Below are 27,732 nucleotides of genomic sequence, written 5' to 3' on the forward strand. Positions count from 1 at the left end.
TAATAGGACTTCTTCACTTGATTGAGCCAATAAATGCCACATTCTTTCTAAAATATTGAAAATGACGAGGGGAAGAAAGTAGTTCCATTAAAATTTCCCTATTATTGAGTCCCATAGTTCGAAGTCTGATTAAGAGATTTATTTAGAATGTGACTCTACAAAAAGATTAAATTTTAATTTCTTACCACTTGTCCCTAAACTCCTGAGCCAGACACTAAAACCTGCATTCCCTGAGACCAGTCAGCTGCTGGCCTGTCAGAATAGATAGCACCTCAACAACAACATGCCTTTTCTCCCCAACCTCCCCTGTACCCATCATGAGTTTATGTCTGTCTACCTGTCCTTGCAGAAATCTTAAATCCCCGGTTGCTAGCTTGCTAATCTGACATTTGATCAGCTCTAGTCAATACTCACTAGGGCTAGGGTAACAAAGATGAAGAAAACCCTGACCACCACGAGGTTCTCAGGGATTTTGTTACAATGTAAGCAAAAATTAACTTCTCCAACTCCCATGCTGACACCAGCATGGTCTGTATTATTCTTACATCAATCGGTTTGCAAACACCCAGACCATTTTAGCTTTCGGATCACAAAGAATTCAGAGGAAGTGTGTTCAGAGCTGTGAGATCACCTCCAAAACAAATCAGCAGCGAGAGTGATGCTGAAGCTGACATCTTGCTTCCTGGCAAACAGAAACCCACGGTAACCTGCGAGTCTATCACTTTGTGATAGAAGAGTTAACATGTTACATCGTTGGCTCCTTGCATAAATAGAACTCCCACACTATCCAGCCATACCACTCCAGGGAACACAGCCAGCCTACCACAGAGATGCCTACGCATCCACGTTTACTAAGGCACCACACACAAGAGCAAGCTGTGGTACCAGCCTAGCTGCCATCGACTAAGGAACTAAGGCAAATGTGACATATACACACCCTAGAGCTCTACTAGGCCAGAAAGTCAGAATAAAATTATGTCATTTTCAAGAAACTAAATGGAATTAGAGACCATCTTGTTACACAAAATCAGCCAGACTCAGAAAAGCTAACATCATGTTTTATCTGACGTACAGAACTCAGGCATAAGAAGGGGTGAGCTATTTTGGAATAGCAAGGGGACCAGAGAGAAAGGAACCAGTGATAATGGAGGGTACGATTAAAGTATAATATACATGTGTGAAAAGTCATAAGCAAGCTCATCGTTTTGTAAAATTAATAATCATTAAAATTTTTAAAGAAAAATACGGTGCCTCTTCTTGAACTCATATTTTCTCCTCCGTCTACTCATATCTAACCTAGAAAGGTGGAGGGCAAAAAGAAGGGAAGAAGGGAGAGAAGAAAGGGTGGGAAGAAGAGGAGGGAAGGGGAGGGGGAGGGGAGTATTGGAGAAGGGAGGGGAGGAAAAGGGAAAGATGTAGTAAAACAGTTAAGTATCCCCCTCCCTTCCCCCCTCTCTCTCTGTCTCTTTCTCTCTCTGTCTCTGTCTCTCTGTCTGTCTCTCTCCTTCCCTCCCTCCCTCCCCACTCTCCCTGTCATGCACACACTGCACCCACAGCATCATCAAATTAAGGCTGTCCTTAACACCTGGGGCAACCCAGCCAGCGGCCAACACACCCTCAAGTGAATGCAAATAAAGTCTCAGTCACATTAATTAATTTTGCCTCACCATTTGGAGCACTGGCTCAGCTTTGGAGTCATCCATATCACAAATCAGCCTCCCCGCTGCTCAGAACCCTGCCTGCTCTTGGCTGCTTCAGCACGTCTTAGACACGGTTCGTCTCCAGACCCCCACCTCCCTTGATCTGACAGCTAGTATTGTTTACTGGTATTCTGTGTCAAAGCATCGGTAGGAATGCCCCTGCAACAACTGCAGAACTTAACTTTAAGAGCAGAGGTCCATCTGCCAACTGACTTCTCCTGCACGGTCTACAAATTTAACTACTTCTTAAAGGACAGGCCTTAGAAGCAACGCTGAGGTACTCAAGATTTTGATAACTGTTAATGCATCCACAATATTGATTATTAGCCTACAGTGAGAGACGATATATTTATTTCCACTACAGGGGAAACGACAACAACTTGGTTAGATGAGGTGTAAAGCAGCCAGAGCGGAGGAGTGATTTTGCTGGTGACATTTTTAATAAACTATGCTATGGCAAATTCCACAGCTTTTGTTGATTCCTGGCTTAGGTTACAGGTTCTTGGCTCTCCTAATACAGTAGATTCCCCAAGTCCAGGCTGAATTCAAAGGTTAAGATGACCCTTTGATTCCTCTGTGGAAATAAGGAGACAATTTGTGGGAATTGGTTCTCTCCTTCCACAGAGGGGGTCCTGAGACAGAAATAGGTAGTCGGCAGAAAGTGCCTTTACCTGCTGAGACATATCACTTGCTCACCAATTGCCTGTTTTTAACTAGATTCCCGGGGCAGGGCCAGCCCTATGATTCTGGCTCAGCATATCTACAGAAAGGCCCAAGAATCTAACCTGCATGTAATGTGTATTTTCAGTACCATGAAAATCAGTTTAAAAGCACCAAAGGCAGCTTTTCTATCACGTGCAGAGATTTTGATTCTAACAGGCCCAGTGGCAGTAAAATTGGGAGCCAAGCTTTGTCGAAAACTCAAAATTCCGACTGTGAAGTTGTCTCTGTCCCAGGGATCCAAGGTCAGAATGGGTTGACATTTCACTGCTGCTAAGGTGGAGCCGTCTCATTTTTAACAAGGAAAACCCTTGATTTTGCCTCCAAAACCTGCTTCTCCTCCATCCCCTAAGCAGCCTCGTCCCTGGAAATGACAATGAATGTGTCCAACGCTGAGAACTCAGCAAACCTGGGAGCGACCCTCAGCAGACACCTCCACAGAGGCCTCCTCTCGCCCACTTCTTGCTTTTGGCTACAAACAGCCAGAAACGAAGCAGGTGGTAATCAGGTTTGGCTTCCTGGGATTCAAGTCCAGTTTGCTCCAGTGTCTCTCTTGTTGTGCTGGCATCGTCTTCAGTCCGGTGCCACAGGTGACATGGCTGAGGGTGCCAGCCGCCAGCCGCCAGAGCCACCACACTCAGCTGTTTCGGAAAGCGGTTTGTTGGGTTTCATTGTTCGCTTAGTTTGTCTCAGCTCTAAAAGTGTTAGAGCCGTGGAGTAAGAGATATCACTTCCAGGAAAAGCTCCCTCACGACCCCTCAAAAACGCCGTCATCCTTCACAGGCACAACCCAAGATGCATTCCTGAAAACACTAGATCTCTTGTATGTATTTGTCAGCTGGCTTGAACCTGGTTTCCTGGCTATACCAAAGGCACGCATGGTATGGTGACCCCTTCCTGTTTTCAGTTTCAGTTACACATAACCTGCCACAGTCCAGCACATGGCTAATCTAGAAATAAGTCCTAAATTCTCAATCACATGCCCTTCTGAGTAGGGTAACAAAATCTCAAGTTGTCGCAGTCTGCTACCTGGGGTCTACACCGTAGACACTACCTGCGCTTCGGGTGCTTGTGCACTCTTCATTATTAGATACACAATTGTGGTGCTTGTGGTCCAGTAGTATTTGCTTTGCCAGCAATGGAGGAGTGATGCTGACAACTTGAATATGCCGAAGAAAAGCCATGTAAATGAAAAGGTGAAATTCTCAACTCAGTAAGAATGGGGGGAAGTCATATACTCAAGTTGTTAAAAAAAAAAAAAACTCTGTTAAGAAAAAAACTCTGTTAAGAGTGAGTCCTCCACTCCTCCATTGCTGGTGGGAGGGCAAAGTGGTACAGCCCCTTTGGATATCAGTATGGAGATTTCTCAGAAAATTAGGAAACAACCTACTGAAGACCCAGCCAATACCCAAAGGATGCTCAATCGTGCCACAAAGACATGTGCTCTACTATGTTCATAGCAGCATTATTTGTCATAACTAGAACCTGGAAACAATCTAAATGTCCCTCGACCGAAGAATGGATAAGGAAAATGTGGTACATTTATATAATGGAGTACTACACAGCAGAAAAAAAAATAACAACATCTTGAATTTTGGGGGCCAATGGATGGATCTAGAAAACATCATATTGAGTGAAGTAACCCAGACCCAGAAAGACAAATATCATATGTACTCACTCATAAGTGGCTTTTAGACATAAAGTAAAGAAAAACCAGCCTACAAGTCACAATCCCAGAGAACCTGGACAACAAAGATGATCCGAAGAGAGACATACGTGGATCTAAACTACATGAGACGTAGAAAAAGACAAGATCCCCTGAGTAAATTGGGAGTGTGAGGATCATGGAAGAGGTCAGAAGGGGAGGGGAAAGGAGGGGAGTGGAGAAAAATATATAACTCAATAAAAACAAGAGAGAGAGAGAGAGAGAGAGAGAGAAAGAAAGAAAAGAGTAAGTCCTCCATCACTGAAATTGTGAAAAGAGAAAGAGAAATATGTGCTTGCTTGACTGCTCTTTCTCAGATACAACAGTAATGGCCACCATATACAAGAATTCAGTTAGGGTCTTAAAAGGCATTAAATTCTGTATGTGGAACAGAAAAAAAGCTTAGCAGACATGGTACTCAGTGTCATCCTTGGGTTCAGACCTCCCCTGGGATCTTGGGACTTGCCCCTGAAGGTGAGTGAGGAGAACATAAGCAAAATTCCCACATTGGAGCTAGGAAGGAACTGGCTTTGCTACAGTGTACGGGTAAGTGATAGAGAGACAGTACAATTTTAAAAATTAAGAATTTTACAAAAAAAGAATTAAAGACTGTACCTGCTGAGCAATTTTGACTTCATTTCCTTTTTCAATTCTTTTATTTCCATTTCCTTTTCCTCCATGGTCCTAATCACAAATTGAAATTTGGCATTTCTGAGTATGTATTTTACATTTATACAGCCCTTTTATAGACGCTTTATAAGAGTGAGCTCCCTTCGTATCCACCAGGACCTTGTGAGGTTGGCCTATTTTACTGACTTCTCATTGCAAATAAGGATATTAGGGTGCGGGGCAGGGCCAAAGGCAGTAAAGTTGCAAGTTCCAGAAGTTGGACCCCCAAGCCACAGTGCTCAGCTGGTACAGAAGAACAAAAGTAATTTTCTGTTGTTGTTTGTCTGCCTAGTGGACCTCATTTAATACTGTCAAATAAATAGAGCAGGGGTGACATTCATTTTGCCTCTGTGTCAGTGTGGTGATATTTTGTTTATGCTTTAACAAAGAAAGCTTGCCTGCAGATCAGAGGGCTGAGCTCGCCACACTCGCTAGCCATAGAGGCCAGGCAGTGGGGGCACACACTTTTAATCCCAGCACTCGGAGGACAGAAGCAGAAGGACCTCTGTGAGTTCAAGGTCATCCTAAACTACACAGGATTGAATCCATCTAAAAGAGAAACAGAGCCAAGTGGTGGCTCACACCTTTAATCCCAGCATTAGGAAGGTGGAGATGGGAAGTGATATGACCCAGCAGGCAGAGTAATACAAGGCAAGAGGAGACAGGATCTCGGGATTCAGTCTGAGGTTTCATAGAGATGTCATTTTGTCTGAGGATTCGTAGAGACAGGATCTTGCCCCCTTGGTTCTGGAGGATTCCGTAGAGGTAAGAACTAATAGCTGGCTTCTCTGTTTCTCTGGCTGCTCTGCTTCTCTGATCTTTCAGCTTCCACCCCCCAATATCCGACTCAAGGTTTTTATTATTAAGACCAATTAGAATTCGCACTACATATCATTGTTTAATACACCAGCAGTCACATGACAAATATTCTGTACAAAAGAAAAAGGTTGAAGGAATGAGGTGATGGGTACAGGAATGAATAAAGTAATGAACAATGGCCCAACTAGAAAAATACTCTTTCTGCAACCAAAGGACCCACCATGTGACAACTCACTACAGAAGGATAGGTTTAAAGCACCAGGGTCCTATGTCTGCTCTCACTGCTCTCTTTAGAGCCTTGTTCCCACCTATGTCGCCAGCAACAGTAACTCTCCTTGTCCTTGACCTTGTCACCAAACAGCTAATGACAGCTCAGCTTGGGTTAATCAAGTGTGAGGCAGATCGCTGCGGATATACCCGGAGCCGTGAAGGCTGTGGGAGGTTGTTCTCTGGATTTGCACCTCCACTTTACACAAGTGAGTATTTTACTCATTAAGACCAAGACCCAAAAGCACAAAACAACTGTACTGTAAAAATCTGTGTGTGTGTGTGTGTGTGTGTGTGTGTGTGTGTGTGTGTTCATGAGATTTGCCTGTCTGTACCTCCGAGCCGTGAGATTAAAAGGTAACAGCACACTTACCCATCTCCAGCTTTTTGAACATGGGTCCTGAGAAGTGAAACTCACATCTGAAAGCACTTCGCTGAATGAGCCGTCTCCCAGTCACCCCACCCCCAAAAAAACAATATTTAGATAAACTAACAAATTTGGTGTCTCCACATGGATTAGGTGGATATAGACACAGTCGAAGTGCTGTGCTGTAATTCGCTTTCATGATTAGTTGCAAGCTTTTCGAAGAAAATCACCTGGAAATCATAAGCAGCTCAAAAAAATACTTACTGGACAAATGCATGCTAACTCTCACTGTCCAAATCATTTCTATTCTCAGAGAGGGAGGAAAAAAATCATAGCCAACAGGACTTGAAAATGAACTATTATTACATGAGACAATCACAAGCAGAAAAACTGGTTCCCAAATAAACAGCTAATGTCCTGGGCCTCAAATCCAACACCAACAGTCCTGAAGTGTGTGCCTGGAAGTTCCCCACGAAAGGAAGTGAACTGGAACCAACAAGCTCAATCAGTAGGTGAAGTTCCTGCCACCAGGCCTAATGACCCGAATCTGATCCCCAGAACATGTGACAAAAGGACAGAACTCCCACAGAACTCTTTGACTTCTACACTTGCTCCCTGGCTGGTATGCCTTTGCATGCACACATGCAGGTGCTCACACGCACTAAACAAACAAACAAACAATTTGTTTGGAAGAAATGACTTGTGAGTGCATTGCTCCGCCACAGTAGTGCAAGGAAATAGTTCTAGGAAAGAGGTAAAGGTGTTGGGAAATGGGTTTACCTTGTCACCTTATTAAGGAATTGTATTGTGTTGTTTGCACGATGCACCACCAACAAGCTCTGTGTCTTCAGGCCAGGCTTCTTCATGGAAGCCAGATGTCAAAGACTATTTCAGTCACTACAAATGACAAGAGAAACATATATCCAACACATACACTTCATCAGGGAAGTGAAAGAGAAAGCTGTTTAGAATTGCTGATGGTTAATCTCTCATCATCTGTCAACGTGGATTGAGAGAGGGATTAATAGATCATACCTGTGTATGGATCCAGGCTCCCCTGAATCACAAGGGTTCTGTCTGATCAATGGCATAATACATTGATGAATTCAAACTCTGAACAGACTACTGGGGAGGGGAAGCTTCACTGGAGGAAGTGTGCTTTTGAAGGATGTATGTTGACCTTGGCCTCTTCCTGTTCCTCTTTCTTCCTTGTTTCCAGGAGGTGAACGACTTTCCTCTACCATACGCTTACTCCACGATGCTCCTGCCTCTCTACAGGTCTGAAGGCAATGGGGCCATCTGACCATGGACTGAAACTGTGACCCCAAATTAGTCCTTGCTCTTTATGATGATTTTCTCAGACACGCTATCAAACAACGAAAGTGTGACAAATACAGAACCCATTACATGACAAAGTCTCCTGCCCCCTGCAAGGGACCAGGTGCTGATGAAATGTTGGGGCGGGTGTTGCTCCGAGGAAAACAGGCTGGAAGAAGGAGAAAATGCCCTTCACGGAGGGGATGGAGTTAGAGAAAAGGACTTGTGCTTGTAAAAGTGTACGATCATGGGATCGGCCCATGCTTATAGTCCTAGAATATAGGAAAATTACAAGTTGGAAGCCAGACCTGGCTACATAGTTAGACCCTGTCTCAAGACTCTTTTTAAGTTTCCATTTAAAAACATGCTTCATCATCCCATTTCACATTATATGCTGTATATATAATTTCTCTAAAATTATAAGTATCCATGTGGGAAAATACCATTGTACACAGTACAATTGCCATCTGTTAAAGATGAAGACAACTAAAGGTGAGGGATTTAGGACCACACGTGGACTCTTGCTGGCGGTCTGCATCTAGCTGTCCATTTAAATTCCCGAGGACAGAGACCAGTTCAAACTCATTTTCTGTCAGGGGATTGGAATGAACTCCTCCCACTGAACTAGGTCCTGGTCATACAACCATGAACAAGCAGGAGCTCCCAGCACGGAGCTTGCATTCCACAGGTGAAGATATCCACACCCAAGACAAGCAACCAACACAGTAATTTTTAAATGTCAGAAAAAAAACAAAAACCTGACACAGAAATGGAAATCCGCAGAACCAACCTTCAGCTAGAGATGCACTGGAACCTGATCTGAGGAAGTGACATTTGTCACTCAAGCAGAAAACTGGAGGGGTGGGGAGCTAAGGCAGCAAAAAATAGGAAGCATGCACAGGCTTTAAAAATATCTGAAATCTGGACTTGCTTTGAACAGGAGAGCCGATTTGCACATCAGAAACGCCAAGTACACACATGAGTGAGATTCCATGACAAGGCTCCATCACCCAAGACATACAACCAAGAATGTGCATATGCCCTGAGCTCAAAGGGGACCTGGCTTGTGCTTCAGATGGGCCACTCCTTGTAGCTCCATGGAAGAATGTTGATAGAAGGGTAAGAGTTGAGCAGGAACATAGTCTCAGCCAAAGATCCCAGTCATTACCTCAAATCTGAGAAAATGGTGATTAGGGAGATGTGAGCGCACTCTGGAAATAATTTCAGTGGGACTGGGCACATGACTTGATAGGTAAAGTGCCTCCCATGAAAGCATGTGAAACTGAATCCAACCCTGAGCATCCAGGGGAAAAGCTACACAGTGACATGCGCCTGTAATCCCAGACCCAGGGAAGGGGAACAGAATCCTCGAGGTGTGCAGTCAGCCAGTCTACCTACGCTGGTAAGGTGCAGGTTCAGTGAGAGACTGTGCCTTTAAAAAAAGACAGTTAAATGGAGGGGCTGTAGAGACGGCTCAGCAGTTAAAATCGCATGTTGCTCTTGCAGAGGACTTGGATTCAGTTCCCAACACCCACAGTGTGGCTCACAACCATCCGTAACTCCAGGTTCAAGGGATCCTATACCCTCATCTGTCCTCTGAAGACACCAGGCATGCATGTGGTACATATGCATACATTCAAGCAAAACACTCATGCACATAAGAAACAAAATAAATAAATTTAAAGGAAATAAAGTAGAGGGTGATTGAAGAAGACGCTGGATGTCGACCTCTGGTGTGGGAGGTCCTTCTGTATATGTGTTGCTTTTATTGGTTAATGAATAAAGAAGCTCCCTTGACCTGTGATAGGGCAGAGTAGAGCTAGGCAGGAAAACTAAACTGAATGCTGAGAGAAAGAGGACGAAGTTGCAGAGACGCCATGGAGCTGTCAGAGGAGAGAGATGCAAGCTGCCAGCCAGAACCTTGCTGGTAGGCTACGAGCCTCGTGGTAAAATATAAAACAATAGAAATGGGTTAATACTAGATGTAAAAGCTAGCTAGCAATATGCTTAAGTGATTATCCAAGCAGTGATTTAAATAATATAATTTCTGAGTAATTATTTCGGGTCTGGGCAGCCGGGAACAAACAAGCACCCTCCATACTACAAACCTCGAGTCCCTGTGAGCACAAGCATTTGTGTCTAAGTCTTCACTTAAAGAAAATGGGGATTTTTAAATACCTGCTCTTCTATAAGACTGTCTAAGAGTAAACGTCAGCAAGCTTTCCTTTTCAAGAGACAGAAGAATAACGAGTTTAGCTTCTGGCATAGATGGGGTTAAGAATCAGGGGATCTATCTCAACTGGTAAAGGACTTGCCTAGTGTGCATGAACCCTCAATTTGATCCCCCATGGTGCCTCACACCTGTAATCCCAGCACTTGGGAGGTAGAGGCAGGACAATCACTGTAAGTTTGAAGCCAGCCTGGTCTACATAAGGGGTTCCAGGAGAGCCATGGCTACCTAGAGAGATCCTGTCTCAAAATAAATGAATAAAAATCTCTATCCAGGGACTAGACAGATGGCTCAGCAGTTAAGAGCACCAACTGCTCTTCCTGAGGACCGGGATTGATTCCTAGCAATCTAGTAGCAGATTGATCTGCAACTCCAGTTTTAGGGATCCAACGTACTCTTCTGGCCACCACGGGTACTGCACATGTGGCACACGGGCATATATTCAGGTAAATCATCCATACATAGAAAATTAAAAGTACATCTCTAGCCAAACAGTTACCCCTCTGGAAGGAGCTGGCTAAGGACTACACAGCGGGTGTTCTCTCAGATGAAAGACAAACAACATCCACAAACAGAGAGATATCCAATCTGACTATAGGAGGCAGGACATGAAGGGCTGGAAGTAGGCACTGGGAAGAAGCAGCGGTGTTAGGACTGGGGAGAGCCAACAGAGTCATGTACTTTCCCAACATGCATCCTAAAGAGTACACCTGTGAAGAACCAATGTCCAAAGAGCCAAGGAGGAAGACCATCATTTTATCCTAAGTAAACTCAGAAGCCCAGGCTGACCTAAAATTCACCATGTAGTCTAGGTTGGCATCAACCATGCCACAACCCTCCCACCTCACTCCAAGGGCTGGATTAAATATGTGAGCTATCATGACCGGCTTAATTATGGTTTTAAATAGTTCATACTTATATACCAAACTTCACAAATCAATTTAAAAAAAAATATCCGGAGGGTTGGTCTTAGCTATTCTTAAATATATATCCTAATTCTTTTTTTCCCTAAAGTAATGTGACAAAGGTTACAGACTCATGATCTAGTCTTAAAAACTAAATAAGAGACACATCAGAATTCAACTCTTACACCATAAGAGCAGGGTATATAGCTCAGTGGTAAAGCACTTGCCTGGCATACACAAGGCCCTCGGTTCAATCCTCACCACAGTAAAATAATCAACCTACGTCACACAGAGTTTTTAATTCCCATTAGCAGAAAAGTACACTAGGTATAGTGGTGCACACCTATGTACCAGCTACTCAGGAAGCCAAAGCACTACAGTCACCTGAGCCCAGTTGAAAACCAGCCCCGGACAGTATCAAAGAAAACCATCTCTTCAAAATAATTTAAGTATATACTAACATAAATACATAAATAATAATGCTAAGTAAATATTTTTATAAATTTAATAAGCATATTTAACTGAGAAAAATCATAAGGTAAGTAAGAAAAAGCAACAGTGTAGAGGTTTATAACACTGACAAGCAAAAACTCGCTTTCAGGTGTATTCTAGAGCAGCAGATTCAAAAAGAACCAGTGGAGTCAGCCTGGAGTGCAGTCAGCTACTAGTATGACATGTCTGTAGACCTTTGGGGAAAAAAAATCACCTTTCTATACCTCAGTTTTCCTATCTGTGGATAAAATACTGATAAATAGTTTGCACAGTTACTGTGATATATTAAAATGTATATGTAAGAAAATCAGCAAGAGACCAATAATCATTCTGTGTGTGTGTGTGTGTGTGTGTGTGTGTGTGTGTGTGTGTGTGTGTAGATGAGCATGCTCTTGTTTGTGCAAGTGGAATCCAGTGGTTGGCATGGATAGAAATCTATTGCTTTCTACCTTGTTTTATTGTTGTTATTATTTGTTTGTTTGATGGAAGTTGATGTTTTCAGCTAGACTGGCTAAACATCTAGGACCCCCGGATCTGCCTATCTTTGCCTCCGTAAGCCCCTAGACCCATTCATCATGCTCAGATACTGTCTTGGTTAGGATTTCTATTGCTGTGAAAAGACTCCATGACCATGGCAACTCTTGGAAAGGAAAACATTTAATTGAGGTGGCAATTTACAGTTTGAGATGTTTAGTCCATTATTATCATGGTGGGACATAGCACCTTATCGTCAGACATGGTGCTGGAGAGGTAGCTTGCAGTTCTACATCTTGCAAGCAACAGGAAGTGTACTGTCTCACTGGGAGTAGCTTGAGCATAGGAGATCTCAAAGCCCAACCCCACAGTGACACACTGCTTTCAATAACACCTACTCCAGCAATACCACATTTCCTAATAGTGCCACTCCCTTTGGGGGCTATTTTTTTCAAACCACCAGATTCCATTCCCTGTCCCCAAAGGCTTGTAGCCATGTCATAATGCAAAAAAAAAAAAATGCATTCAGTCCATCTTCAAAAGTAACCACAGTCTATCACCATCTCAACCGTCTTTAACAGGTGACAACTAGTGTTCAACAGGCTGACCTACCAGCTGGGTGATTCTCTGGTAGGGAGCCCCACTTGATAAGGCCATGGAGTTACTGACTATGGAATCCAGTCGCTCCTGTCTGTAATTTCTCCCATGAGTAACTTCATTTCTTCCCTAAGAATAGTTAGGGGTATTTTCCCACTGCTTGTGTGCTTGACTCATGAAAATATTTTATCTACTGGGCATATATATCTTTGGATAGTCAGGAAGATGATTTTTCATTTAGATATACAGTTTTGGTGTATAGAATATATACTGGGACATGCTTCATAACTGGATCTATTTGTCCCATGAGGAGTGTAGACACAAAAAAAGCCTGTTTTGTTCCTTTTTGCTCAGACTAATACCAAAAAATATCAATTTCATCTCAGTCTAACATAAACTGCACGTGATTAGCTCACTTTTACCTTAGAACAAGTTCAAACTAGACTAAAAGTTTTTTATAAATAGATCATAAGTTTAAATTCTTCCACCTATGTGCACAGTCAGAGCTGCAGATGTCCTACCAAGGTTACTAAGGAAAGCATGCCAATTCTTTGCTTGCCAATCAGTTAATAAAAGACCAATATCTCAAAGCTTATCTTACTGTACTCCCCACCCCACCCTCTGGTCAGTTCTGTAACCTTGGATCCTTGTGTTGCCATGGCAATGGCTCAACTCCCAACTGCTTGCCCTGGGAATGTGCTCTTGACCAATGAGAAACAACTCTTACAATTTCTTTACCACTTCAAGGCTCCTGAAGGAGAGGAGTTTTTAGAATAGAAGAAGAATTTAGAAGAGGAAGTTAGGAAAAGTTAGAAGTAGGACAGGAGAATTAGAATTATGGAAGAACAATATAAAAACCTGATGTGGAAAGGTATGTAGTAGAGAATTTTTTGCCCTTATATTTTTTTTCTAAGACTCCTGCTTACTGAAGCATCCTGTTGGACCCCTGAAGGGGCACTGAGGCTGGCACTCACTAGTCCTCATTATAAAGTTCAAAATCTCTTCTGAGATTCATGCAATCTCTTCAGTGTAATTCCCTATAAAATCCAAAAAAAAAATGATCACATACTTTCAACATTGCACAAGATTTCAACTTTTCACGAGATAGTCATTGCCATTCCCAAATGCAGGGAAGGGAGCATAGTGAGAAAATACTGGACCTAAGGAAGACCAAAAACCAGCTGGGCAAACTTTAAACTCTACATCTCCATGTCTGATGTGAAAGCACTCTTCAGATATCCAACCCTTTTCAGCTCTGTTGACTGCAACACCCTTCTCTCTCTTGGGTTGGTTCCACTCCCTGATAACCACTTTCCTAGGAAGGTATCCTAAGACTCTGGCATCTCAAACATCCTGAGGTCTTCAAGGCAACCCAGGCTTCAACTTCACAGCTTCATGCAATTACCTCTCTTGGCCTCCATTCAGGGACAACCCTGGCACATGCCTAGCCTCAAAGGCTTTCCTTAGTCTTGGGTGCAAATTCCATAGCCTCTTTCTTCTATCCCTAACTCCAGCACTGTGAGGCCAAAGCTGCGAAGCTCTGCTACTTGCTGGGGCTGGAACATGGTCCCCTCATTCTATTACATCCTTGTCTGCTTTCTGTCTTTCAATGGCTAGGTCCTGCACCTTGTTCTGTACACCAGGCTGTCCTCAGACTCAGAAGAACCACATTCTTCATCAAAACATCACAAGAATAGTCTCCAGGCCACATATTAATATGCTTCTCCTCTGTAACCTCTTGAGCAAGGTCCTCACAGTTCATTAAATCACACTCAGCACCACTGTCTTCCATTTTTCTACTAGTGTGGCCCTACTAGCATTAGCAATGCTTAAAGTATTCCAGTGATTGCTTAATCCAAAGCACTCACATCCAAATTCCTCCAAACCAAAGCATGGCGAGGCCTTTCACAACAATACCCCAGTCCCTGGTACTAATGTCCATCATAGTTAGGGTTTCTATTGCTGTGAAGAGACACTGTGTGCTGGAGAAGTAGCTGAGAGGTCTACAGCTCAGAGGCAACAAGAAGTGAGTTGTCTCACTGGAAGTAGCTTGAGCAGGAAGACCTCAAAACCCAGCCCCACAGTGGCACACTTCCTTCAACAAGGCCACACCTCCTCCAACAAAGCCATGCCTCCTAATAGCACCACTCCCTTTGGGTGCCATTGTCTTTCAAACCACCACACACACCGTGTGGATGTTAGGGAAGCAGGTCTTCCTGCCTTCTCAACAAGCACTTCACTCCCTGAGCACTTCATCCCCTTCCCATCATTTGTCTTAAGGAAATATTTAAAGTTCTACACAGGTGGATGACATGCGTGCATGGCATGCATACCACATTAGAAACCTGAACCAGAGGCATCTTTAGATAATAAGGTCAATGAGCTATCAAATTTGCATTAGTATTTTATACAAACCATATTCCTAGAAAATTATGCTAGATACAATGTTAAAATGCATTGTAATTTAAACACGAGGTGGTGGAACACACCTTAAATCCAAGTACTCAGGATGCAGAGGAAGGCAGACCTCTGAGTTTGTGGCCAGTCTGGTCTACAGAGTGAGTTCCAGAGCTACACAGAGAAGCCCTGTCTTGGGGGGAAAAAAATCTATAATCTGATCCTAACCTGATCTGCCGTCTTTGTACAAAGGGATACATGGGGTCTTAATTAAATGGAACTATAAAAAAATCACCCCGATTTTTCCTTTTTAAATTGTAATAATTACGTCTTTAATTATATGTCTGTATAGGGGTATGTGCACATGTATCCACATAGAGGCCGGGAGTGTTGACTCTCTTGAGATGGGACTTGCAAGTACTTGAGAGCTGCCTAATGTGGGTATTGGGAATCGACCTATGGTTCTCTAGAAGAGCAGTGTATGCTCTCAACCACTGGGCCCGTGTATCAAGTCCAACCCAATTTTTTTAATAAGACAATCACTTTAAAATAGAGGAAAAGGAACAGAAAGTAGGTAAAGAAAAGGAATAAACATAATACTTACAACAATTTTTCGACTGCCCATCACCTTACCAAATTGTACAACTCTATGTCTTTCGGCCTGATTTTCTTCACAATTGGCATAGAAAGCATGATGATATGCTTGTTACTTGTACCTTCTGTTTCAGATACAAATAACACACCAGACAATCCAAAAGAAAGGAAGATCACTGATGTCATCAATTTCCCTACCCTACAACTAGTTCACTCATTCCACAGTGGGGGAAAAATATAGAATTAGAATGAAGTTTGTCATGCTGAATGTGATCATTTATCAGGATGCAAAAAAGTAATATCTCAATTTTTGTACAAACTCTCATAATCTCATAATTTGACACTGAAAGATATCCCTCATCTTATCTAACCCCCCTCAAAAAACAAACAAACAAACAAACAAACAAACAACAAAAAAAAAACACTGTTCAGCTCCACAATCTAGAGTGTTTGGCTAGCAGACAAACTTTCCATTCAGCATATCCATGGACCAAAGATGCTTGGCTTGGGAAGCACATCCACACATCACAGGCTTGCATAGCTGGGACCCCTAGACACACAGGGCATACACTTAACCTCTTCTTCACCTCTCTTTGCATCTGAAAAGCCTGTGCACACCAAACCCTCCCAGCTGACTGCTTCTCCTGATGCAGATCCTTAACTTTAACCCAGGAAAAGGTGTGGATCCAGAGGGCATAGTGCCATGGCAACTCCCCACCACAGACCCAAGCTACCAGCTCAGCATGCCCATCTCTGAGATCACACGGAGATCCACCCTTAGTCAAGACATATGAGAGGATGTTCTGTAAAGCATTAGGCTTTCTGTTAGACCAGCCTCCAAAATCAGAGACCCAATGCAAATACAAACACCCAGTTCGCCACCAAGAATGTGAAGCCTAGTCTGTCCTACCCAATGCAGGCATATGACTTGTTACTCTTGGTCCTTTACTAGTGGTGCCCTCTTTCACAACTGATAAACTATATGGTCTAGCTCAAGGCAGGCCCATGCCAGAAAACAGACAGGCTCCTGAGCCAGAGCGAGACCAGCCTTCTAGGGATGTTTTTACCCCCACTGCTCTAGGCTGCCTTGTAGACTTGCTCCAGTGAATGCAGGGAACAGCAGGCTCCCTCAGCAAGGAGCTTAAGACTCCACTTCAAAAGAACTTAGGACAAAGCAAACAGCAGGCCACCTTCTTTCACATTCTAAGGTTCCCCGACCTTCTAAACCCTGCTTTATATGAATGAAAGTTGAGTGTCCTGAGTCTGGCTGAAGTCATGCTTTGGAGTATGTTCACTGTAAACAGCACAAAGACAGTTGTCCCAACATTGCCCACTTGAAGAGTCATATACATCGGCTGAGGTGCTCACAGGGAAATGTGACAAATACTGTCAATGACTGAATTCACCAAGTTCCCAAATATTTACATTTGGTGGAAAGTGGGAGCGATTTGAAACCAAACCTTCAGTGCACTGCTTGACCAAAGAGGGTTCCTAAGTGTGTAAAATGTTTGCCAATGCTTTAAAATGTGAAGTTATATTTACTATATGTTTTTTAATATTCCAATTTCAGCTCTTTTTTGTGAAATCAAAAATTTCACAGTGGTGTGGAAGGTCCTCTGTCTATGTGTTGCTTTCATTGGTTAATGAATAAAGAACTGTTTTGAGCCCATGGCAGGAAAGAGCAGAACTAGATTAGAAAGCTAGGCTGTATGCTGGGAGAAAGAAGGGAGGAGTTAAAGAGAAGCCATGGAGCCACCACCAGAGTCAGACATGCTGAAACTTTGCTGGAAAGCCACTGCCATATGACAATACACAGATTAATGGAGATGGGTTAAATTAATATGTAAGAGTTAGCCACTAAGAAGCTAGAGCTAATGGGCCAAGCAGTGATTTAATTAATGCAGATTCTGTGTGATTATTTGAGGTCTAAACAAGCAGGGTGGCTGAAAACCAACAAGCGGCTTTTTCCCTCCTACATCACAGAGCTTGCATTTGTTCCCGTCATTCCCAGATAGCTCTGTGCAACACCCTGAGAAGGGGCAGCCCCTGACGAGTTCCCCCACAGTCCTCACTCAGCCCTCTTCTGGGACACTAAAGTTTAGAACTATTAAGTCTTAGCAGAGACCGTCCCTATGGAGACCACATCTGACCTTTCACACTAAAGATCCTCTGGCAGGAATCTGCCCCCTCCCCTGTGCAGTCTGTCTTCTATAATAACAGAAGGTGTTGTGCAACCTGCCAAAGGAGGGAAGCAATAAATTGCCCTACCCAGCTGGGACACCTACGAACCACAACGATGACCTGCAAGGCAAGGGATCTCTGAAGGTACAACAGTGACAGATTCTGGCGGTAACCAAGAGCTGTCTAATTGAGTTTCAGGAGCCCACTCAGGAGCGAAATCATACCAAGTCAACCACCCAGGGTGAGTAAGGCCATGGTTCTTAGAGAGGAACCCACTGTATAATCACTTTATTGGATCAGCAAAATTCCTAAGGGCATTCTAAACCTTCTCCCGGCCCTGTAGTTCTCATCTGTCATCAAAAAAGCTTCTCTTTACAGAAGACAGAGACTGTTACAGAAAACCACAGCAGGTCAAAACACAGAGAACAGCTGATTGTGGGGTACCCAGCCCCAAGGGATACATATAACACAACTCCCCACATGTTGGAAGAAGTGGGTAGGAGATTCTAAGAGCCAGAAGACCAATTGTCCTGATGTTAGATTGTGTCTACGAGAATGATAGAAAAGCTTCATTCATGATAACAGCGTCCCTGCCTAAACAAGACCTGCACAAGAACACCAGTGGTAGCTGTGCATGCCTTTAGACCCAGAACTCAGGAGGCAGAGGCTGGTGAATCTTTGTGAGTTTGATGTCAGTCTGGCCTACAGAGAGTTCTAGGAAAGCCAGGGCTACACAGTGAAGTCCTATCCCGCCCCCCCAAAAAAAAATATGAAAAAAAAGTTAAGGTAGAAAGGGGAAATGACAAGGGATCCCACCCCTCCACATAGAAGCCCAGGGAATTAGTAACTACTGGGAGAGAATTAGCCTTGCTCACGGATGAGCTCTCTAACTGGTCACCCAATACAGTGGTCAGCCCCCCCCGCAAAATCATACACATAATAAAAGAAACACTAAATGCATTCATCAGGTTGTACATATATATTTATGCATATATATGAAACAATAACAATTAAAGAAAAAGAAGCCATAAATTTGAGAGGGAGGCGAAAGGGATATAGGACAGGTTGGAAGGAGGATTTAGGAGGGCTTGAAGAGAGGAAAGGGAAGGGGAAATTATGTAACATTTTAATTTAATTTTTTTGTTTTATATTGTTTTCTGTGTAGCCCTGGCTGTCCTTGAATTCCCTCTGTAAACAAGGCTAGTCTCAAACTCAGAAAGAACGCCTGCCTCTGCCTCCCAACTGCTGGGATTAAAAATGTGTGCCATTATGTCTGGCTTCATTTTTTTTTTAAACCATATATGTAAACCAAGGACTCAACTAGGAAATTACAATAAACAAAAAAGATTCTTTTTCTTTTATCAAAAAGTCATGTGACTTTCAGTGTTTTCTCTGAAATAAATGGGGGGGGAGGATTAACCTAAACATTTTATTTAAATTAATAGCACATTCAGCCCTTAACATTTAAATATATGGTGAAGGTAAATACAAGTATGTGTGGAATGGACTCTAAATCCTTGTGTCTAGGAGGGACACAGTAACTACTGTTCAGAGCACAGAATGCCAACACCTGCAAGGAAAAGCAAGGCTATACCCCAGACCAGAATGTAACATGAACCAGCCAGCCAGGGTTACTAAAAAATCTCTGTCCCTCTTCTCTCTCTCTTCTCCTCTTCTCCCCTCTCCCCTCTCCCTTCTCCCCTCTCCTCCCCTCTCCCCTCTCCCCTCTCCCTCTCCCTTTCTCTCTCTCTCTCTCTCTCTCTCTCTCTCTCTCTCTCTCTCTCTCTCTCTCTCCAAACAGGGCTTCTCTGTGTAATAGTCAAATAGCCCTAGCTCTCCTGGAACTCACTCTGTAGGCCAGGCTGTCCTCAAACTCACAGAGATTCCCCTGCCTCTGCCCAGGGCTGGAATTAAAGGCATGCACCACTATGGCCAGCTACCAAGAGTCTCTTAAAGGCCTGGAAACAGTATTGTAATGTTCTTCCTTGTCGACAAAGGCAGAACACTGTATTAGACTGCAACAAAGATAGTGATAATCTCGGGAATTTTCCAATTTCATTTGTGAAATGAGTTTTAAATAAATAAGCCTGAACCGAAACTCACCAACCAGCCATGGTAGCGAATTTCAAGTCATTTGCAGTGAAGTATTCTGTTGTGAGTATAACAGTGAACACAAATTAAAATTGCCACCAGGAGGCCTCAGCCCTACACAGAAAGGCATGCCAAGAGTGCAAGAAATATTCTTCCCTGGAGACAAGCACACCAGTCGGCTATGCAGCACCAAATGGTGAGCCCTGAAAACACACATGCACACTAATAACATTACACGGCTACTAGTATTTCATGTGTGTGTGTGTGTGTGTGTGTGTGTGTGTGTGTGTGAACTAACAATGAAAAAGTGGGGCATGAATTTAAAGGGGAGAAAGGAAGGGGTACATGGGAAAGCTTGCAGGGAGGAAAGGGAAGTGGGGAATGATGCTATTATAATCTCAAAAATAAATGATATTTTTTTTAAAAAAAAAATCTTATTTTCCCTCTTCACATTGGCCTTTCTGGTTGTTTATGGTATTTGTCGCTTGGGGGCTGGCCTGACTGCCAGTGTTCAAAAGCACTTCCTGTTCTCCCAGAGGACCAGAGTTGGGTTCCCAGCACCTACACAACCACCTAGAAGCACAGCTCCTCAGGGGGATCCAAAGCCCTCATCTGGCCTCCTCAGGAACATGTCTATGCATGCATGTGTGTGCACTCATGCACACACACACACACACACACACACACACACATACAAATAAATAAATAAAAATTAATCTGAAAATAATAAACCCAAAGATGTTTTTCTCCTTTAGAATGCAATAGACTGAAGACAACTGTCTTTTACTTCAGTTTTGTTAGAGGACTTTGTGAAATGTCAGCAGCAAACGGTAATATTACAGTTCAATTGTGGAATAAGAATAAAATAAGAACTTGATATAAAATGTTTTTCTCATCTATTCTTAATTTCCCAGCTATCTAAATGATACCATGTGATAGAACCTGAGACTTATTTATTTATTTATTTATTTTTATTTAGTCCACACGGATTCCCCTAAAAACCTAAATCACTTTGAAAATACAATTTAAAAAAACACACACACAATGTTGCGAAACACACACACACACACACGGAGAGACACATGCACACACTTTTCTTTCCACACTTCCAAGCCTGACTCCCAAGGCATAGCCAACTATGCTGAAGTTTCCTACCTCGGTGAGAGCAGTGGTTCTCAGCCTTCCTAACGCTTTAATACGGGTCTTTATGGTGTGGTGACTCCCAAACACAAATTATTTCACTACCACTTCATAACTGCAATTTTGCTACTGTTATAAATCATAATGTAAATATCTGATAATCCAGGATATCTGATGGGGGTCACGGTCCACAGGTTGAGAATCGCTGTGTTAGCTAGATCTGCACCTGTTTACTAAGAAAGTCGAGGTTTCATTTAGAAACAGAACATTTCGAGTTAGTAAACTATGGAGAAATATTGAACACTAAGCTAGAAGCTTAAAACGACGTTTAAAACCTCTTCTATCACAGTGATTCTGAAGTCGCTCACGTACGCGCTTACTGTCACAGTGGGTGCGAAACCAACAGCAAAGGTCTTCCGGCTTCAAATTCATAGAATTCTACTTCGCTGACAACCTAACAGTTCGAACTCTAACCCTAAACTGTGCTCTGAAATCTCACCTCCCAGGCCCGGACACCTGGAGGTGCTTTGGTGACAGTGACGTGCTGGCCAAGCAGGCAGATGTAAAGACAGGACCACCAAAACGGAGAACCGGGGTGGGGGGTGGGGAGTCTCCTGTACTTCTAATAAACAGACTTGCACGCATGCACTCCTTGGCGAAAGCCAGGCAAACCAGCGCCAGTCACCAGGTTCCTCCTAGGATCCGCGCTTTTTCCTTGAGTACTCAGCTGACTTGCCATCTCCTCCAGGCCACTCGGCATCTACTTTCCTTTCTACCACTCAGGTCGGCCAGCCCATCCCGAGGCTAACCCAACCACCAATTACTTTCCCTCCCACTCCCAGATCCTAAATGCTGAGCGAGAGGAACGCGCCACGTGGATCTCGTGCCAGCAGCCAGAACCAACAGGGTCCCTGTCTCGTCAATCCCCGCGGCTCTGCTCCCGCCCTGGGTGCATGCAGACGACTTGCCTGGTTAGGGTCGGTGGCTCGGAAAACGTGGCAGGCCATCTGAGACTCGGGGTCGTCCGGTTGCGCCTTTATCAGGTAGGCAAAGTAGGTGAGGTCGTGGCTGTTGTGGATGAAGCGCGAGATGTGCTGCGCCTTGTGCTCGAAGATGAACACCCCGGTGTTGGGCTGCACAGTCCCGGAGCCAGCGCTCCCGCCGACCCCGGCACCCGGCGCGGGGACGCAGCGCAGGAAGGGCGCGCTGAGCACCAGGAGCACCTCGCGGGCCGCGGGCGCCCCGCAGCCGCCCGCCTCAGGCTTCTGGCTGCGCCGGCGGATCTCGGCCATGAGCCAGGGTAACATGGGCAGCGTGGTCCTGCGATCCAAGCACGACCCTCCCACATACCATAGCCGGAAGCGCTTGTCACCGGGCTTGGTGGCACCTGGCTGCGCTGGGGTACCCGACTCGGGCTCCAGAGGGTGCGGGAAAGGCTCATCCTGAATGCAGCTAGGCGACTCCATAACTCGCGCCTAGCGAGGGCGCCGCGCCCCCAACTCTCACTGTGCAGGCGCCGCGGAAACTGCCAACTGTCGCCCCAGGCCCCCGCGCCTGCCTTGGTGCCACCGTGGGAGCCCTTGAAGTCCGCGCTTCAGCGGCCCTGCCCCATGCCACACTTTCCCGGGCGCGGCTAGGAGACTCTGGCTGCAGCGCAGTGGACTAGAGGGGAGACCGAGGCTCACGCGCGCATCCTCCTTCCTGGAGATTGCGCTTCCGGACCCCCCTGTCCTCCTGCCGCCCGTCCTCGGGATCCGGGACCAAGCCCGCCGCGGTCAGCTGCTCCCGCTTCTGCAGCCGGCTGCGGCTGCAGCGCTCGCCCAGCGCTGGCCCTGGAAGGCTGGGCGGAGAGTGGGGCTGTGGGCGGGAAGGGGTAACTCGGGGCGGAGCTGACTGCTAGCCGGGTGACCGGCTGTCACCTGGAAGGTCGGGGGCGCGGGGTTGCGGCCCGCTCAGTCCCAGAGAACTATTCCAATGGAAAATAACAAAAACCAAGGTGGCTTCTCCCGGGCGGCTCCTCCAGCCTCCGACTCTGCAGCCCAGCTCGCTGCTCCTCCTCCGGGGTTCCGTTCCTCCCTCGTTTCTTCCTTCCTTTCTTCCAGGCCGCTACTTTAAAGCCGGCTGCTGCCCTGCCTCCAACCCGGGCGGGCGGCGAGCTTTGCCTGCAGCAGCAGATCTGAGGTCTCCTCCCAGCCTCTTCCTCCTGCCTCCGCCCCTCACCTCGCCTCAAGGGGCAGCCTTACCCAGCCTGGCGCGGGCACTTTCCGGACCAGCTCGGCCTCTCTCCTCTCCTGGAGACTCTACCGCCCCCTGGAGAGGGGCCATTCTCAGTGGGGCGCTGGGATTTTTTTTTTTTAAGCAATATTTGCTTGGTTTTATTCCGTCTAAAGTGTGAATGTTACTATATTCTGGATCCTTTTTCCTACTCTCGCCACTGCTTGTGATTTTAATCACAATTTTATGACAAAATAATTTAATTGTGATATTCACTTTAAACTTTAACACTGGTGTGAATCTCCCGTTTTCTAATGCAGCTAACTTCCTAAAATATAAGGAAGATATACGTAAACTCCTTTACATATCCCCACTTCAGAACTAATGTAAATTTCTTCCCTTTTTATGGATGAGAATACATATTTCAAAAAGCATTTCAGGGTTAATCTGATTACTCTATTTTTAAAGTAGAACGGTAGTAATATAATTAGGTTTTCCGCTTTAGCAAATCAAACTGATTTTGTTACTGCTGTTACGTGTTCGTTATTACTATTTTAAGACGAAGTCTCCTTCCTGGATACCACAGGTTCCCTTACAACACTGCATCTTCCTGCCTCGGGTTTCCAAGTCCTGGGTTACAGAAATGTATCGCCATCCTGGAAGAACTCTCACACTCTCTTCATATTCTTGTACTTCTCTTATATTTTGCATGGTGTTCTTAATTTCTCTTATATCCTGTGGTCTTTTACTTTGTTTTCATGTAATGTCAATATGGTCAAATTTGCTGCACTTCTGGGGCCACCAACTAGCTAGCCTCTTGTGAACGATCATTTAATCTCTAAGATGGAGGTGTTATTGATTGATTGATTAAGTCATTTAACTTAACACCTACAAAACCTTTGTGCAAAATAGAGCCCAAGTCTTAAAAGAGTAATGAAACATCTGAGAACGTAGACTGAGACATCCTCAGACCTTAACCAGAGCTTTCTTACACGGATCTCCTTTCCCGGAGGGACTGTGAAAGAGAAAGAAAGGAATAAAGACATGGATCAATTACAGTGGGGATTAGGGTTGTGTTTGGAGCCTTCCTTGGCCAGTTCCTACTGGCAAAATAAATTCAAGCAACAGAGAATAAATTTTCAGTGGTTGACAGAAAAATACATATTGTCTTCTAATGTATAATGAGTTAAAAGAGTTGTTTCCTGCTCTGAAGCCCTTGGGTGGGTCTTTATTTCTGTGTTTATCTTTCGTTTATAACTATTACTGCAAGGGAAGATAGTTCTCTCTGCCTTCCTCAGGTTAAGTATGGTCATGTGATGTGACTTATTTTGACAGAGACACGTAAAGAAAAGTGACTTGGGCTATATCTGAAGAAGAAGCGTTTAATTGGAAGTAGAGAAGTGGACACTTGGCCCACTCCTGCTCTCCAGTGGCCGTGGTATAAACAATACACCCACATGAAAGTGCCTCATGATCAGAGACCAGAATGCTAAGCGATCACTCTGCGGACAGCTGTCCTGGAAAATCGCCAGAGACAAGACAGATTCCTCACACATACATAATAAACTTTTTTCCTCTTAAGCCATTGAGACTTTGGGTGTGTTTGTTTCCTTATTAACTTGTCCTAGGCTGTCAAATAAAATGGATTCACTAGCACACATTTATGACTTGTTTTATAATTACTAATGTACTTGACTCTGCACTCACATGAACTAGATGGTAAACTATTGGTTTCTTACAATCACTGTTTCACCTCCAGAACTCACAGAACCATTCACATATAAAAAGCACTCAATTGTATGTATAATCATCTCTTGAATTTTGAAGACAATATCCATCTACAACATAGAGGAATTATTGCACAGAATTTTTAAGTGGATGGTGTTTACTGTATGCTGAGGCGGAGCTCCACCTACCGCCTCCAGCCCTTCCACTCTCAACCCCAACTGCCCCTCCAAACGAAGACCCAAAGAACATGTATATAGACAGCATTTCCAAAGACCTGGTGGAAGGCTCTCCCTTGGGAATCATGAAGAACTCTCTACATACAAAAGTCAGAAGTGAACTTCAGATGCAGTTGAAATGTTTCTCTACTCATCCAAATAAAATTGTGCCAATACTACTAAAAAGCTATAAGGTGCACTCAGTCCTTAAATAACTTGTACATGAGAAGCAGAAGGCCTGAGTTAGTGTGATGGTGTAAGGTCAGAAAGGTTTAAGGGTTTGTTGTAGTCCTCTATCCTTGTTTCTTCCTCCCAAATACAAGGATCCCTTCCTCTCCTCCCCTACTCTCCCTCTGTCTCTTTCTGTCCTCTATCTATCTATCGATCGATCGATCGATCGATCGATCGATCTATCTATCATCTATCTATCTATCTATCTCTTACGCATACACACACACACACGAACTTTTCTTTCTTGCTTAAAAATCAAGATATGGGCTTGAAGAGACAGCACACTAAGTAAAGCACTTGCTTTGAAAGTGAAATGGAGTTCTCAGAACCCACATAAAGCCAGGCACAATAACAATGCGTCTTCCCAGAAGCTCAGAGACCAGCTAACTGACCTGACATACACAGAGGTGAACAACAAAGAGACCCTTTTTCAAACAAGGAAGAAGGCTGTCTTCTGCCCTCTGAACATGTTCTGTGGTATGCATGTACACTCACAACATACACACCAAAGAGATTAAAAATAATAAAGATAAATAAATTCATGCTCATGCCTTTATGAGGCTTTACCAGTCTCTTTCTCTCCAACTGCCTTCTCTTCCTGTCGCCCCACAACCTGAGCCTCTTTCATCCTTCCTTTAGGACTTGAACACCTTCATGATTCAAGATCCAATACAAGAGCCCTATCTCCTCAAGCCACAGCTGGTATCTGCTCCTCTTCGCTCCCTTTCCTGTGTATTCTACTTATGACAATCTTCATAATTACTGAGTGACTCTCTGTTTTCCTGCAATGAAGCACTACCATCAGGATGGTGCCATTTGGGGGTCCAGGAATGAATTCATTTTCTCTGCTGACTTGAAGAATTAAAAAAGCAAGAAAGACAGCAATCAGTCAAGTGTTAACATAAGGGAAAACACATACACAGCACAGCACACAGAGACTCCCGTGCAGTCTGGCAGCCACATCTGCCCAGGCGACTGAGATTCTTCTAAGTTTGGGGGAATGAAATAGACCCCCTTTCTCCCTCTGAATTGACTGACTTTCGCTATTGCTAGGGGATTGGGTAATGTGAACAAAGACAGGGATGTTGTTTGGTTCCGGCCAAAGGAGCCTGGCCGGAGATGCAAAGGTATGATGAACAGTTTCTACTTGGAGGGCTGAGGATGCGGAAGAAGAAGAAGGAAGGTTGGCCGTCCTAAACCTGATGGTACATTTTTTTTTTTTTTACCTTAGGCCTCCTTTCCGTGTCTTCCTACTAGCAAGCGCTATGATTCTTAGTCCCTCAAAGCCCAAATGAAGGGTTTGATTCCATTTCCCTCCCACGGCAGCACAGCAGCTGGTAATTAGTGGGTAGTTAATCAGTATTGAATGAATGAATGGGTGGAATAAGTAGCCAATTAGAACTTCAGAAACGAAAGAGTTTTACTATCACAGAGGAGATGCGCCAAGTTCTTAATTAGATCGTTTCTGATTAACAAATAGATCCACTGGATAATTACAACGTTTAGAAAGTAAAAGAATGCCATCTCCAAATGTATGGTGGAGTTCTGCCTGGGGGTGGCACAAGCCTTTGTGGCTGAATGGGGTTTTGAAATATTACCAGGGTTTCTCCTACTCCCTGTGACCTTGCCCCAGCCCAGGCCGCTGGGTCATTCTATGTTATGGCTTCAGGGAAAGGATGACACAGCAGAATGCACAGAACAAAAGAGCCCGTTCTTAGCATTTATGTTTCAAAAGCCAGAGGCTGGCAAAAGCCAAGAGGATATTTTTTTTTCCTTGCTCTAGATAGGAAAGAAAATAAAAACTCTCTAATGTAGAAGATGGAAAAGCAAAAGGCAAGAGGGTTTGAGTTCTTTGAATCTTCTGAAGGGAGATCTCTCTGCCTCTCATGGCTGGGCTGGTGAAGGGGAACTATAGACCCCTAAAGCAGAAGTCTTGCTACTTTCTCTGAGACAAGCCCAGAAATATATATTTTCCCAAGCCGGCCAAGGCTAAAACATAGGAGGGGGAGGGGCAGATAGACAAACCATTTGTCTTTCTCTACATGGCGAAGGAGCTGCAGCTTTTCTCATGCAGGGGTACATGCAAAGACAAGACATTTGGACTTGCTGTCACTAGCAGGAGGAGAAGGAGAAAGATGAAAGATTACCAGAAGTAATAACAGACTTTCCAACGCACAGACCACCCCCAATAGTATGCTTCCTCCAGCAGGAATGCATGACCTAAACCTCCTCCTATTTGTTGTTCCATTGACCAAGACTATGGCCAACATTTCTCATTTGTAACACCACCACCTGAGACCATATCATAACATAAAAAAAATGCATTTGGAACTTCCAAAGTTCCCATAGTCTTTCATAGTCTCAACATTGTTTAAAAAGTCCAGAATCTCTTCTGAAACCCAAGATGATCTCTTAATTGTAAGCCCTTGTAAAATCAATAAGAAGTTCCATGCTTCTATAATATAATGACACAGAACATACATTCTTATCCGGAAGGGAGAAATGAGGATATGGTGATAAATACTGAACCAAGACAAAGCAGATGGGAAACACCCAATCTGCTGTGTCCTGTGTATGTCAAAGAGCGTAGACTAGTCTTTCTTCCAGCTTTACTTCCTTCAACAAATATTTCTTTCTTAGGTTGATTCCACTCCCTCTATGCAGATATCCTGTGCCTGA

General features: G+C 44.1%; 1 protein-coding gene and 1 long non-coding RNA gene across 4 annotated transcripts in view; one reads left to right on the forward strand and one right to left on the reverse strand.

Annotated features, from left to right (window-relative positions):
* The window catches only part of Tbc1d4 (TBC1 domain family member 4), a 166,398-nt gene extending 143,555 nt beyond the window's left edge, over positions 1-22,843 (reverse strand). Inside the window, exon 1 of one of the 3 annotated variants that reach the window (XM_087912269.1) lies at positions 21,634-22,843. In XM_087912269.1, coding sequence (XP_087768395.1) covers positions 21,634-22,131 — 498 coding nt within the window. In that variant the 5' untranslated portion in view covers positions 22,132-22,843. The remainder of the gene's footprint in view (positions 1-21,633) is intronic. The other 2 variants (XM_087912270.1, XM_087912271.1) reach the window with 2 other exon arrangements.
* On the forward strand, positions 21,571-24,468 carry LOC148120277 (uncharacterized). Its single transcript, XR_015739493.1, has 2 exons — positions 21,571-21,708; positions 24,215-24,468. It is a non-coding gene; the product is annotated as an uncharacterized LOC148120277 (long non-coding RNA).
* The last annotated feature ends 3,264 nt before the right edge of the window (positions 24,469-27,732 follow it).

The sequence above is a fragment of the Myodes glareolus genome, chromosome 12, assembly GCF_982192425.1.
Source record: "Myodes glareolus chromosome 12, mMyoGla1.1, whole genome shotgun sequence".
Lineage (NCBI taxonomy): Eukaryota > Metazoa > Chordata > Mammalia > Rodentia > Cricetidae > Myodes > Myodes glareolus.